Raw genomic sequence first — 15028 nt, 5'->3', positions numbered from 1 at the left:
CTGGCTGGAAGGGAAGAGCCCGTCAGGCGAGAAGAAGAGGAAGAAATCCGAGCGGTCTTCTAAGACCTTTGAGGACGCCCCGGCGACGGGGGTCCAACACAAGGCCAAGCACCGCGAGTCCGCTGGCACCGGGAGCGCCGAACGGTCGGGCTCTACGGGCGCCAGGCAGGGCGCACCCTCCCCGGCACCTTCAGCCACGAGCCAACGCTCTGGGTCGGGTAAGAGGAAGGGCGAGCACCCGGCGAAGCTCCTGGAGAGGCCCCATCGGAGGGGGAGCGAGGCAGTGTCCCCCCCCCTCAAGAATAAGGCGGTGAGCGCACCTAAGGTGCTGAAGGCCTTAATCCATCCAGCCAAGCCCTCTATCGATACTGTCGCAGCGGCCCTGGCTCAGCCTGTGGAGGCTACACCAGTGGTGGCGACCTCGGGGCTCAGAGTCTCCCTGCCACCTCGGAGGGAGTCCTCTTTTGTGCCCATCGATAGGACCCCCGTGAAACCCCCGGCGGGGAAGAAAAAGGGGGGGCAGGGCGTCGTCGTAGATTCGGCCTCAACCTAAGAGGAAGAGCTGATTGAGGTCTTAAGCCACGGCCTTGGCGTGGAAGAAGACCGGCCCGTCGGGATGGATCCCGACGCAGGTGATGAGGGTGCCGACGGGGCCCCTGATCGCCCGTCGGATTCCCCTCTGCCAGTGCCGCAAGACAACTCGGCGGCCATTTTGTTGGCTATACAGTCCTTATGTTCAGAGAGAAGGACGAGACTACCGTTGCCGACGGAGGAACCTCTCCCGTCGGGGGATCCTGAACCGGGACCTTCTGGTGCTCCCTCGCCCAAGAAAAGAAGGATTCACCCTCCACCTCCTTTTCAGCCGTCGCGCCCCGTCCAGCCCTTCTCCCCGTCCACCCGAGGGGATGATACGGGGACTGACACGGCAGCGACGGGTACGGACGACGAGGTATACGACGAGAACCTACCGTCGTCACCTCCCACCAGGGCTTCTCCGCCCGACGAGATTGGATCGTTCCACTCCATGATCGCCAGGGCATCCGAGCTTTTCCAACTCTGCCCTGAGGAGAAGAAAAAGGAAGGATTCCTTTATCAACGGCGCGAGGCCAAGAGGAAGACGGTCCTCGCGGTGCCTCTACTGGACGACATTTGGGATGAGGGCCTCGCCCTCCTCAAGCACCCCTCCACGACGCCAGCTAGAAGAGACCGGTACGAGAAGAAGTTCTGGGTCCCTGACGCGGCCCCCCTGTGCCTCCGGGCGCAGCCTACCCCGGACTCCGTCGTCTCCGCGGCGGCCAGGAAGAAAGCGGGGGGGTGCGGCCTCCACATCGACTTCCCCACCGGATGGCAAGGGAAAGAAATTGGATGCTATGGGACGCAGGGTCATCTCGTCTGCAGCGACGACGATTAAAGCGGCCAACGCCTTGGCTATCGTGGCCCGCTACGACAGGGAGCTATGGTACAAACTGGCTCCCCTGCTGGACTTCCTACCGGACGACAAGAGGGCGGATGCCCTGGAGATCCTACAGGAAGGCGAGGTGGCGTCGGACCACGCCATCACGATTGCGACGGACATCGCCAACACTGGGTTTCGCCAGTTGGGCAACGGCGTTTGCCTTAGGCGGCGTGGATGGCTCAAGGCTACGGACTTCCGTCAAGACGTACAGGCCAGAGTCCTGGACATGCCGTTCGATGGGAACAACCTGTTTGGGAAAACAGTGGACGATTCCCTTCAGGCCATTAAAGCGGACACTGAGACGGCCCGGGCCCTTGGGGTTCTGCAGCAACGACGGACGCCCTTTCGGAGCAGCGGAGGCAAGGGCGCCTCCAAAGGTTCCGGCGGCGGTTTCTCCACCTACCGTCAAGCGGCCCGCTCGTCGTCTCAGGAGGCCTACAGAGGACGAGGCAAGTCTGGCGGACCCCGCCGTCGTCGCCAAGGAGGTCAAGGCGGCAAAGCCTCGTCGAAACAGGATTGAACCGGCCATGGGGTCGGGCCCCCACCGAAGCACCCCGGTGGGAGGCCGGCTGGCGAGCTTCGTCAGCGTGTGGGAGTCCATCTCCACCGACTGTTGGGTGCTGGACGCCTTAGCCCAGGGCCACGCGCTCGAGTTTCAAAGAAGGTGCCCGTGCGTCCCCCCCGTGGCCAGGAAAGAGCTTCACGTCCCTCAGCTTCTCCTGGAGGTAAAGGCGATGCTCAGGAAGGGCGTCATCGAACTCGTCCCAAAGAGGCTTCGGGGCTCCGGAGTTTACTCGAGATACTTCCTCGTGAAGAAGAAGACGGGAGGATGGCGCCCCATCCTAGACCTGCGACGTCTGAACAAGTTCATCAAGGCACAGAAGTTCCGGATGGTCACCCTCCAGCACATCCTGGGGCAGCTGGAGGAAGGAGACTTCCTGTCGTCGTTGGATTTGGAGGATGCCTACTTCCATATTCCCATCCTAAAGGGGCACCGAAAATTCCTCAGGTTTGTGGTCCAAGGGCGTCACTACCAGTTCAAAGCCCTCCCCTTCGGACTACGGTCGGCACCCAGGGTATTCACCAAGTGCCTTGCACCGGTGGCGGCGCAGCTGCGCCGCAAGGGGATCCACGTCTACCCCTACCTGGACGACTGGCTCATCCGAGCCAAGACGAGGGAGCTCGCCGTGGAGCACACGGCAAGGACCGTCCAACTTCTCACGGACCTGGGATTCTCCGTGAACTACGCCAAGTCCCACCTGGTACCCGCGCAAAACACACTGTTTCTGGGAGCGAAGCTCGACGCAGTGTCCCTTCTGGCCTCCCCGTCGGAGGAAAGGACCAGGTCCATCCTGGGCAAGGTACAGCGGATGTTGGTTTCCGAAGCGGCTAAGGTGAGGTCCATCAAGTCCCTCCTCGGAATGATGTCTTCTTGCATCTACCTCATTCCCATGTGCAGGCTCCGGATGCGCCCGTTGCAGGAGTTCCTGGACGTGCGCTGGATCCAAACGACGGGCGGCTTCGAGGAGAGGATCACACTCGACGAGAGTTTCCGCCGAGCGGTCCGGTGGTGGGGCAACCGCGCGCATCTGACGGCGGGCATGGACTTCCAGACCACCAGGAGACAGTGACCACGGATGCCTCCCTGGAAGGGTGGGGAGCGCACACCGAAAATCTGCACGCGAGAGGCCTTTGGCTCCCGACGGAGAAGTTCCTCCATATCAACGTCCTGGAGCTCCGTGCAGTGTTCAGGTCCTTCCTTCCGTCCCTCAAGGGCAAGGTGGTGAGGATCTTCACCGACAACACCACCACCATGTTTTACATCAGGAAACGGGGCGGAACCAGGTCTCCAGCGCTGTCCAAGGAGGCGCAGGACCTGTGGCATTGGGCCGTCGCCCAAAGATTGTTTCTGGTGCCGTTTCATCTGGCAGGGATAAAAAACACCATCGCCGACTCACTCAGCAGGGAGCTGCGCTCGTGCCACGAGTGGGAACTACGGCAGGATCTAGTGGATCGCCTCTTCCGACGGTGGGGCACACCCCAGATCGACCTGTTCGCGACGGCGACGAACTCCAAGTGCCGGAGGTTCGCCAGCAGGTTTCCCCAGGCGATGCCTTCTCGTTCCCCTTGGAGGGCCTGTTCCTCTACGCGTTCCCTCCTTTGCCACTGCTAATCCGGCTCGTCAACCAGCTCAAGAGGTCGCGGTGCAGGATGATCCTCGTCGCACCTGCGTGGCCGAGGCAGATATGGTTCCCGGACCTTCTGGACTTGTCAGCGTCCCCGCCAATCAAGCTGCCGGTGGACGCGGATCTACTCTCCAGGGAAGGAGGCGCCATCCTCCACCACGACCCGAAATCGCTGGACTTGCAGGCCTGGCTCCTGTGGCGCTAGAGTTTGGAGGATACGACATACCGGCCGACTGCAGAGAGGTTCTTGCAAAGGCCAGGGCGTCCTCGACTCTTAAATGCTACAGACACAAATGGAAGAGGTTCTCTGTCTGGTGCCACGCACAGAAGATTAACCCTCTACGGATTACGGCTCCGCTGGACTGGCACACGCGTCCATCAAGATTCATCTTGCTGCGATCTCCCGATACACCAGAACCACGGGCCGGACGTCCTTGTGGTCTCATCGTCTGGTGAAAGAGTTCATGAAGGGACTGTTCAGATCGTTCCCGCCGGTGAAGGCGCCGGCCCCGGCGTGGGAGCTCAACGTGGTGCTGACCAAGCTCATGGGACCTCCGTTCGAGCCTCTGCACTCGGCCCCGTTGAAGTTTCTGTCGTGGAAAACAGTGTTTCTTGTGGCCATCACCTCCGCACGACGGGTGGGAGAGATCCAGGCCCTTTCCTGCAAGGCCCCGTACTTGACTTTTCACAACACGAGGGTAGTGCTCAGGACGCACCCCTCCTTCATGCCCAAGGTACCGTTGGACTTCCATCTCAACGAACCCTTGGTGTTGCCTGTGTTTTTCCCGTCGCCTTCGTCGCCGGCTGAGAGGACTTTGCACTCGCTGGATGTGGCTAGAGCGCTGAAGTTCTACGTGGACCCCACGAAGTGTTTTCGGAAGACGTCACAACTCTTTGTGAATTTTGGACCTGTCAATCAGGGGAAGGCTCTCTCGAAGGCTTCCATTTCCAGATGGCTCTCCGGCTGTATCATGTACTGTCATCGGTTGGCAAACCGACCGCTGCCTGGCCGTCCGAGAGCCCATTCCACCAGAGCGATCGCAGCTACCACGGCGTTCCTTTCTGGTGTGCCCCTGCTGGACATATGCAGGGCTGCTACGTGGAGGTCGACGCACACCTTCACGAAATTCTACTGCGTCGATCGGGATTCCAGGGAGGAGTCCAGGGTCTGCCAAGCAGTGCTGCGCAACCTGTTCGCCTGAGGTGAGCCTGGTGAGGAGGTAAGATGCTTAATGTTGGGTTTGATGTAATGCTTAATGTTGAGCCTTTGCCACCTCCTGTGGTTGTGCATGTGTGTACTGCTATGTATTCTTTATTCATGAGCATGTGAATCCATGCCAGACCCCATGCTGGAGAAGGAACAAGTTACTTACCTGTAACTGTTGTTCTCCAGCATGGGTCTGGCATGGATTCACATGCGAACCCTCCCGCCTACCCCTCTGCCGCTCTTCACTTGGTCATACTGCCACTTCACGTGCTTCCAAATCTGAGGATGGCTGCCAGAGGCAGTGCTTAGGTAGAGGGCAGTCATTGGCTGTGGTCAGTATGACGCAGAGACCAGTGATTGGTTATTACTACGAAAGACAGATCAGAAACGAAACTGATACTGGTTTTTTCTTTACCGAGGATTCCCAGCCTGATGACGGGGAATATTCATGAGCATGTGAATCCATGCCAGACCCATGCTGGAGAACAACAGTTACAGGTAAGTAACTTGTTCCTTTCTTCACCTATTTTGGGTGCTGGTCCCAGACTCAAAATACCCCATTGCGGTGCGGGTCCCAGGCTCTTAACACTCCATCCGGCTTGGTATACTCTCCTGCCAAGCCTTTGTCCTTTCATGGACTGTCTCTCTATGGGTGCAAGTTCCAAACTCGTAACATTCACAGTTGCTTGGTTTACTCTTCTGCCAAGAAAAAGTTGCAACGTAGGCTATCTGTCTTTGGGTGTGGGCCCCAGGCTCGCAATATTCGGTTTGGCTTTGTTTCAGTTTCTCATATGGGTGTGGGTCTGTGAAAAACCTAAGTGTGTTATCCTACCTACCCCCCCAGGGATTCTCTTCTCGAGTGACCAGGGGAGGGCCATTGCTTATAGATCCAGACCCTGGGGGTGGACTAGTGAGGGAGGATCACCTGGATATAGAGGGATCTCAAGGATTGGGGAGGGAATACCCAAGGCAAGACATGGTATCCCACCTTTTCTAACCCTGATATATCCTACCCTCTCTACTGTCATAGGATATTGTCACTTATGTCCTGTACTACCCCATGACTTTCCATTCGAAGGAGAGGATTTGACGGGACTTACCTTTACAATCCTGAACATCACTCTAACATTGAGGTGGGGAAGAGAAAACTATAAATAATGCATCTTTTCTATCATAAATACCCCTCAAGAACTGAGACATGGTACCCCCCTTCTCTGACATTGACCTACCTAACTCCCCCATCCCCACAGCCGTCATGGGATATATTAAGGCACACTGTCTTCGTTTCCCAAAATACCACTCAAGTAGTGTGACGAAGAGGAGGGAGTCGGGAGGAATACAGACTTCCTATGTGAAACAACCCTATGGTACTGGGATGAAGAAGATGCCAACAGAGGCACACTCAATGGAGATGTCCCAATAACAAGGCCAGGCAATTAAAACGAAGTATACCCACCTGCAACCCATTAACCAGTCAGTTGTATAAAAAGAAGGGAGAAAGCAGCAACAGCAGCGGCAGTGCTAGGAGTGACAGAAGCAGACATGAAGCCAGAAGAGAATCTGAAAGGAGGCGAGACTCGGAGGGGAGCCGGTGTATGCAGTGCTGCAGCCTGGAAAGTGTCCACACCCTGGGGACTAGGAAGGCTGTTGGTCCTGGCAGGTGCGGCTTAGGAGCTGGAGCTCCTTGGGACAGAGGCGAGGCAGAGGAAGGAGGCCAGCTGAGGTGCCATTCTTCCACCCACCAAGAGGAGTGTTCGCCCTCCTGGGGCACTGTGATAGTGCGGGAGTGCCTGAGGGGTAGAGGAAGAACCCCTAGAGGCATTTCACGAAGTTTGTGGCAGGCGGAACACAAAGGAAAGTCTTCAAAGGGGAGCCGGTGAGTGTGGGAGCCTGAAAATCCATGTGTGACTTTGATTGCGAGTGCTAGAGGAAGAATTTCTATTCTATCCGGTTTTAAAGTATACATTGTATCAGAGTGACTAAGTAATTATTGCGCCAACATTTTCACAGTTGATTTGGTTTTATTATGGAACAAATATGAATGTTTTTCAGTTTGATCCAACTTGGTTCGTTGTAATTATATTGCAAGCCCCAGTGGGGCTCACTGGGGCTTGCAATATAATTACAACGAACCAACCACAGAACCAACCACAGAAGCCCAGTAAAGAAAATATGAAGAAACAGTAATTTGTAAAGAGGTGAATGTTGAAAGAGATTATTATTTTGGCTAATTAACTTTAACAAGAGGGCACAGTTAAAGCCCAGGGCACCTGGTTGCGCACCCTGTAGTTGGTGCACCGTGCGGTCTGACAACTGCGCCACAGCCAAGGGAGCCCTAGTGAACTGCCTGACAAACTCAAGTGAAATAAGCAAAGGGGAGCTATTGAGAATGGGGAATGGAACCCCAAAGGAAACCTGTTCAACTGTCATTGTTTTGCAAGTGGAACTTTTGTGTTAAAGAAAGTGGAACTTAACTAGTTGAACATTGGTATTTTGAAAGTGAACTCTGCAGAATGGAAAGGGTCTAAGCTTGGCAAGGGAAGCCTGGGAGACCCATTGAAGAGTGTAAACCAAAGGGCTTTTGGGTTTGGGGAGAGGGAACCTGGAGAAGCCAAGTAAGGTACTGTGAACTTGTTGACAAGTGAGTCATGTATTGTGAACTTTTGACAAGTGAATCCTGAGAAGACTGTGGAAACTTTGTGATCCTGAGTGCCTTGAACATGGCGAAGGGATTTACAGAAGAACTCCATTGCCAAACTATTTTTGCTTTCAACACTATTGAGTTTACCAAGTCTCATACACATTGCTATTCCATAGAAGTGATGGCAAGCATAGGTTTTGACGCACAGTATTTTTTGGACTGACGGACTTAGACTTCACTTAGTTTAATTCCCAATAGGGAACATTCCCACCTTAGAGCTAGGGCAAGATAGGCGTTACACCATCCTGACCAGTAAAATAAAGGTGGTTGAACTATCTTTTAGTGGTCTGTGTCCTCTCTCGATACCATGCCTGTCTCACAGGGTCCCATACTCGCAATGTTCAGATTGACTTTTGTTTCTGGTTTTCAAATAGGTGTGTGTCTCAGACTCGCACTTGGTCCCTAGGGTCCCAGGTCCCCTTTCTACAGCCTCCGCCTTCACCCTTTCGCACCCCCTTACCTCCTGCACCACTCGGGTAACCTGCTTAACTGTTTGCATCCCACTGAAAGGTACCAGCGTTTCCCGGGAGGCTGCAGCTTCTCTGGAGGCTCTGGGAACGTTCAGGGCTTTATTGCGGCTGGCATCGGCTTTCCTGACATCTGCTTTTTCCCAGCAGTGCGTCCTCTTTGCTGGGTGCTTTGCCGGTGCTCTGGATGCCAGCAGGTTCCAGCCGGCCATAACGTGAGCAGTCCTGGCTTCTGGGACTCTGCTTGCGTGCTCATCTTTCTTTGCTCTCGGCTTCCCTCCAGCTGGCTCTCGTCCTTCTTGCAGCGGCACAGCTTACAGGTTTCCTGCTTGGAGGATAGTCTCTCTGTTGCATCTCAGCTGTCTGATATTTAAACTCGTGTGTTGAGAAAGGGAGTTGTTTTTGGCCAATCCTGTTCATTGGAAAACTAGAGCACTCATTCTGCTTTTCGATAGTGATCCTTGGACTCCCCATCATAATCATCTTCTCAGTACATGTCATAGTTGGATGTAACATACTTTGTATTTTCTGAGGTTTGAACCTTGTCCAGTATAGTAGATTGGCTAACCTGACCATAACCGATACAGGACTCATCAAAAGAAGGCAGGGAGGATTGATCATTGGAGAAGGGTTTAGGGGTACTAATGCGGGGGCATACTGTGTTCTCTGAACGTAGTTGTCCCTAATCCCATAAGGAGGTTCCCCCCCATGTGACCCCCCCCCCCCCCCTCCTATTCCACCTCCCTCGGTGCACCACCCCCAGGGGGACTATTGTACTGTGGACGAACCACAGTGGCCCCTTGGGAAAGTTCTCACCCTAAGGGAGAGAAGGGATGACATCCTCAGATTAGTCACAGGGTCCATGTGGGATAAGAAAGAAACAGCAGCTGCTGGAACTAAGAGACTCTAAGGAGAAAGCTGCAGACTACAAGCATAGGGCCCACATGTGATCTAGGATCCCTGTGCAGATGGATAAAAAACGAACAAGAAGGCCAACGTCTACAGAGATCCTCAGAGAGAAGTGGACACAAGGCTGCATTGTCCAGTAGAGCAACGTTGATCCAGCAAATGGCGAAGCTAATGCCCAACACTAAGATGGTTACAAGGCCTTTTAACAATTTGGGAGTCATGGATTCATAGTGGAAGGGGCATAGAGACGATCAATGGATCTAGCCAATTTGGAGGCCCACACATCAAACAGTACAGTGGCAGAACAATCCGAAGAAGTAGTAGAAAGGCTATTAATGGAGGCATTTTGAATGATGGAGGGAGAAAGGAAACATTATGAAGGCGAACGGGAAGATGGACGCCACCGAGGAGGTAGAACTTGGAGAAACTATGGAACCCAGAGGAGCAGCAGGAGACGCTGTGATCCTTGAAGTAGTAGCTGCACAGGAGAGCCTGACTGGGACCTAAGCAGAGAGGCCTGAGTCTACTGGGCAAACCAATCAACTTGCTCTGGAGAAAACTAAGAGAGGGTCCTAAAACATGGGTATCAAACATAAGGCCCACAGACCCGATCAGGCCCCTCCCTCTAGTCCGTGAAACTCCATGCATATTGCAGAGGATTGTCCTCGGATAGAGGAGATCAAAGACGAAGCTCCTTGTCTGTAGAAGACTCCATTTATGTAACGTGAGAGAAAAACACTGTCGCCAATAGCTAATTCTCTTGAGCTCATCCGTGGAGAGAGGGAGAGAGGGAGAGAGGGGGAGAGGGAGGGAGAGAGGGAGAGAGGGAGAGAGGGAGAGAGGGAGAGAGGGAGAGAGGGAGAGAGGGAGAGAGGGAGGGAGAGAGGGAGAGAGGGAGAGAGGGAGGGAGGGAGGGAGAACGAACATGTGCATTACAATTCCAGATCAGAAACAAATGGGCAAGGCACGCTCCTGTCTGGATTGTACACTGGATGATATATCCATGTGTAGAGGGCCTGTGGCAAAGAAGCAGTGTGGCACTATATCCCTGTGGCTGTACCTTGAGAGAAGGGTCTGAAGCAATATCCCTGTGATTGAGAGTTTGAGTCTTGAAGTGGCTATGTCCTATACCGCTGAGACTGCATGGTGTTTAGAGAATCTTGGGGACACCAATATCCCCATGAGAGGAAGACTCCTAAAACTTTACTATTTGACTCCTCTTGATCCTCCTCCCAGTGCTAGTCAGGGCATTCCAGAATGTCATACATAACTCCATTGTCCCTATAGGTTTTCATTTCATCCTTCTGTATTTTAAATAAACTAAGTTTGAACCTTTACTACTTGAGTCACCTGTTTGTTCGCCACTTGTCCCCATGGGCCCCAACCTTTTTTGTACAGTTCCTTGCAGAACAGGTGATCCTTCGGCTTGGTGAGTTTTGTACTAGACTTTTACTGCTTTGTCTTGCTTTCTGGGCATTTTTTACATCCTCTGTTGGCACGCTGTGGATGTGTAACCACCTTGTGCGATATATTTGCTGACAACTGCAAGTTTTTGGTCCCGCTCTTTGTCCCATGTGACTTTGAGTTGGCTGACATGTCAACCTTGAATCATTAGCCTTATTTGCAGGTTGCAATATATCTCTCGGTATACGTTCATAGTCCACTGACTTTAGGTCAGACGCAGGCAAACTATGTTGTAAAATGCATTAATTGAAGCCTTTTTAGACCAGTTCTGAGTAAACCTTGTGATTACTTTTAATGCCCCAGACATCCTGCACAGTGTGTTAATTTTTACCTTTTTATTTGTTGTGAAGTGTCAAAACTTAGCAAACAACTAATGCTCTTGGAAACGAAAAGGGAGAATCAGGAGCAAGAGCTGTCGGAAATGCAGAAGCAGCTGCAAGCCTCGCGCTCCAAGTGCGACGAGCTGAAAGCCAACCTGGACGGCAAAATAGCAGCGGAGGAGCATGTTGCTATGGTGAATGAATTAAAAAGGTACGAGCCTGCATTTGCACATAATGATAGGGAAAGTCTCTCTCAATATTCTGTTACTTTGCTTTGTTTTCCTCAAGTGCCCCACAAGACAATATTAATGCAAGCCTCAAAGCAAATGCTATGGTTCGAGGGATCTGGGCAGTAACTACCAAAGGGCTTTGAATAATTTTCCTTTATTACAATCATTTCATGGAGTCTTTTTCATAGGTTCATGTGTAAATGTCAGTGCCATTTATGCCTATAATTTTCACTGTGTTCTATTTTCGATGGTAATTAATGTCCCTGGATCTTTTGTATGTTCATAGGCTTGTGGTTTGGTTCTTAATGCGCAAAAAATCTGCAGTACTGTTTACTGTTCATATTTGCCGGTAAAAGGTTCGACAAGCCCAGAGGTTGAAATCTTCAATAGATCATAGTGATATTACGCTGCGTACAATATTGTCCTCATTTGATATATTTCAACAGTGATGTTCCACTCGGAACTAGATGACAAACTAGTAAGGCCCCTGCGCTTTAAAGCAATCATAGAGCTTGGTTTGCATATTAAGTTGACTGTGCAGCGCATCCAACACTGGGGGCTTGTTTAGCAGTAGGTCGTAGAACAATAACACAGCGCCAAATTAGGCGCTCCAGCTAGCACCATAGAGTTGCAGCATGAATGGTGCTCAGCTTACGCTGTGGAAAATGACGGGTGCTCTGCACCCTGGAAACCATGTTTTCTTAGCAACCGGCACTTCAGCCATCTCACGCAAAATCAAGTTTTGCACTCGATTTTGAGTAGGGGATTGTTTCACAATTATGGCAGTTATTCTCACGGAGCAGTGCAGCAGTCCCTTTCTGAGGAGCAAGGGCTGGAATGGAGCCTAGAAAAAGGGCTAGGGGCGAATGGTAGGATTTTAGGTGATTAGCTGCAACATAACACTGAACTAAAATTAATGTCATTTAATTTTTATTTGTATCTCTGATGGGCCAAATTATGGGACATTCTTATCGCAGAGAAGGTAACAGTGGCTAAGCCAGGGCTTCTTCACTGCTTCCAGAACATTTGGGGCCCAGTTCTTGACTAGGACCTAAAATATCCGGCCCTCACCCACAAACCCCAGCAAGCTATTAGGATCTTGAACAGTGGGGCTATACCTGAGGAGGGGGATAAAAGATAAAAATAGGAGGGGAAATCCCAAAATCCTCTCTGCTCTGGATCAGCATTCATATGGGGGAGGAGAGGGAAGGAAGAACTTGATTGAAATGCTGGGTTGATGTATAATAGTATTTGTTTTCCTGCCTTGGTTTAAAATAAACATATTTAAAAAAATAAAAAAATAAAAAAAGGTTCAGTTTCCCGACCCTAGTGAGGGACGCCCATACAGTATGGAGGAAAGGGGACTATGTATTAGGAGTATGTTAGTCACTACAGTTAGTCATTTATAATTTATAAATGCCACATCATACATCATATAATTTCACTTCCCAGTGTCGTCTCAACCGGTGGCTCTCCACCGCCCCCCCATCACTACTATCGCATCACGCTGTACCCCAACATGCATATGTCAACAAATAGCATCCCTCTACAACCTACATATACAACATATTTACAGTCAGGCTATTGCCCCTCCTCTCTCTCATTACTACCACAATGGCGTCCCCTGCTCTAAATGAATGTCCTAATGTTCACCTCTTCCCATCTCAATGGTCCGATCTCTTCTTCTCTTCCCTGGATGGGCCGCCATCCATAGTTCCCTTCTCGGACCTGTGAAGGCATCAGGAAGTAGACAGACAACTGAGGAAAGTTTGGGTTACAAACTTTTATTAAAATCACAATAAAGTTGGGGAAAAGGCCTAACTTGCCCCATGCGAAGATGGGATTTCCCTACTTAACTGAAACTAATGGTAGTCTGTGTCAGGAAGTTCAAAGTAAATGTCTGTCTGTGTCCAAAACCTATACTTGCCCTCACATCTACTTGTTCAAAACGTGTAGGGATGTCGGCGTCAAATGAAAAGTGTTCTTCCAGCTCTTGGTCGGAAAAGGGGTTCCCCCTTCCCCAGGATTGAAGACTGGTCACTTTCAATCAGAAAGCGGTTCCCTTCCCCAAGCTTTCACGTCTCTCACTGTTTCCAAAACAACACAATTCCTCTGGATACTTCCCTGCTTTCAGGCTTCTGTGTCTTTCATCAATATCATAAAGTTCAGTTCTTTAAGTTCAGAAATACAAGCTTTTCTTGATATTCAATCACAAACATATAGATGAGGTAAGTGGCTTTTGTTTAGTCGGGTGTACTTGGTCTAGGTGCAGTTGTTGGACCACACGGTCTACCCATTACTGGTCACCCAACTGACACACCTTATTGGCTTCTCTTCTACAGTTACATAGCCACTGCCTCAACTCAACAGTGGTATTGGACTTATACTCTTGCAGCCTTCTCAATACTTGTTTTGCCACCATTTACTTGTTGGATTGTCAAATCTTCTCATAGCTTTGCCACTGCTTCAGCTTTCAACTTAGCCACTCAGTGTGCTATACAAATATAGTGCAGTTCCTCTTTTCCTTATGGCTCTTGCCAATTCTTGCTTTCCTCAGATTCTACAATTTACAATTCCTTATATTATTTAGTTTAAATAATGTACAGTTACTTTGTATCAGGGAATGCTTGTCACTGCTTTCTCTGCAAGTGGCATTCACTCATTGTTACTTTCTTTTGGTTTGGTATTCAAGAACTTCAAATCAGTCTAATTAAATAAAGCAAGTGCAAATTTCCAGTTCACTCTCCTGCTGGGAATTTGCACCCTTGTTCATGGGCCTATTCATGCTTTTAATGTTCACTGCTTTTCTGGTTCTTCCTTGGCCTTGTCAATTTCATTACAGTTCCATATTCCCAAACCGTTAAATTCTCTGCTTTCAGCATTAAAGTTATCGTAGTTATCAATCATCTGTACTTTAAGTTGAACCGGCATTCCCATTGCCTATGCAGTCCTTTGCTCTCTCGTGAGCGCTCCGACCTGCATTTACCACGCGACTCGCACCACACTGTCCCATAGCCATTCAGCCTGCTTTGACTAACCGGGTACGCTGTCTCTGTGTGCTGTCCTCTGCTTTGGTTGGCTTCCTGTGGCTGTGTCTGCTCCCTGCTTGGCACACCTTTCTTCCAGGGTCTCCTCTTGACTCCAGGAGGTCGGCAGGTCAACTTTGCCAACGGAGACCTTCCGAAAACGCCTGCCACAATCTGCTTCCACTGCAGCGACTCTGCAGCTCCTCAGCGCTTTGGACATGCTTCTCCCTGCCTTCACCTACGGCTTCTCCTTTGGCAAGCGTTCCACAGGGGATCTCTGTAGCCTCACCTGAGCGGGCCATTTATACTGCCCCTTTGGCCTCAGGTGAAGGCAATATTCTTCAGTTGCACAACGGTCTTGGTACTCTGCATCCCTCTTCCTCGTCCCAGTACCAGAGTGGAGTTTGTGTATGTCTGAGTTAATAAAGGATGAATGTATGTTTCTATGTTTTCTTCCTCGTCTCAGTACTATGGTGGTATATATTGGGGGATGGTTTTCTGACAAAATAGGGAAGGGATTGATAATACCCCATAAAACCCTGTGGGACATTTGATTCCTTATGAAAGGGAAATAGGTGATACCATGTCTCACCTAAGGGTGCATCATCCCCACTCCCTAAGTCTTCTCCCCCCAGGTAATCCTCTCTCGCATATCCACCCCCAGGGTCAGGATCCGAAAGCAACGTCCTTTACACGGCCTCATGGGGGAGGATGTATTGGGGAAAGAAGTGAGGACGCCCTCAGGTTCCTCACAGACCTCTTCCATTTGCATACAATTTCCCGCCCTGTTTATATTTTCCGCCGGGATCTTCAGTAGATTGACCCAAGCATCAGGCGTGAAGAGAGTGTGGAGTTTTTATAGGTCTTGAACAATGTATCAAAGGATCTCTTGTGATGGGCTCTCAGAGACAATTTGCAAAGGGGGAGCCTTTAGACAACCTTTGCCTCAGTAGAACATAGACACAAATTCCTTACTGAAGGGCTAGCCTACTTACTTGGATGATCAGATGGTGAGAGGCCTGTGGACCCTTATGGAAGGTGGGAAGCACATCAACCGCCTGG

General features: G+C 51.0%; 1 protein-coding gene across 3 annotated transcripts in view; it reads left to right on the top strand.

The window, feature by feature from the left end:
- CEP89 (centrosomal protein 89) overlaps positions 1-15028 on the top strand; it is a 1655177-nt gene that overhangs the window by 1055526 nt on the left and 584623 nt on the right. For all 3 annotated transcript variants that reach the window (XM_069639099.1, XM_069639094.1, XM_069639107.1), the window contains one exon: positions 10741-10921. In XM_069639099.1, the coding sequence (XP_069495200.1) occupies positions 10741-10921 (181 nt within the window). The remainder of the gene's footprint in view (positions 1-10740; positions 10922-15028) is intronic.

Source organism: Ambystoma mexicanum, chromosome 1q, assembly GCF_040938575.1.
Source record: "Ambystoma mexicanum isolate Mex_15411 chromosome 1q, UKY_AmexF1_1, whole genome shotgun sequence".
Taxonomy (NCBI): Eukaryota; Metazoa; Chordata; class Amphibia; order Caudata; family Ambystomatidae; genus Ambystoma; species Ambystoma mexicanum.
The sequence above is the reverse complement of the archived record's forward strand: the minus strand, read 5'-3'. Positions and strand labels throughout refer to the sequence as shown.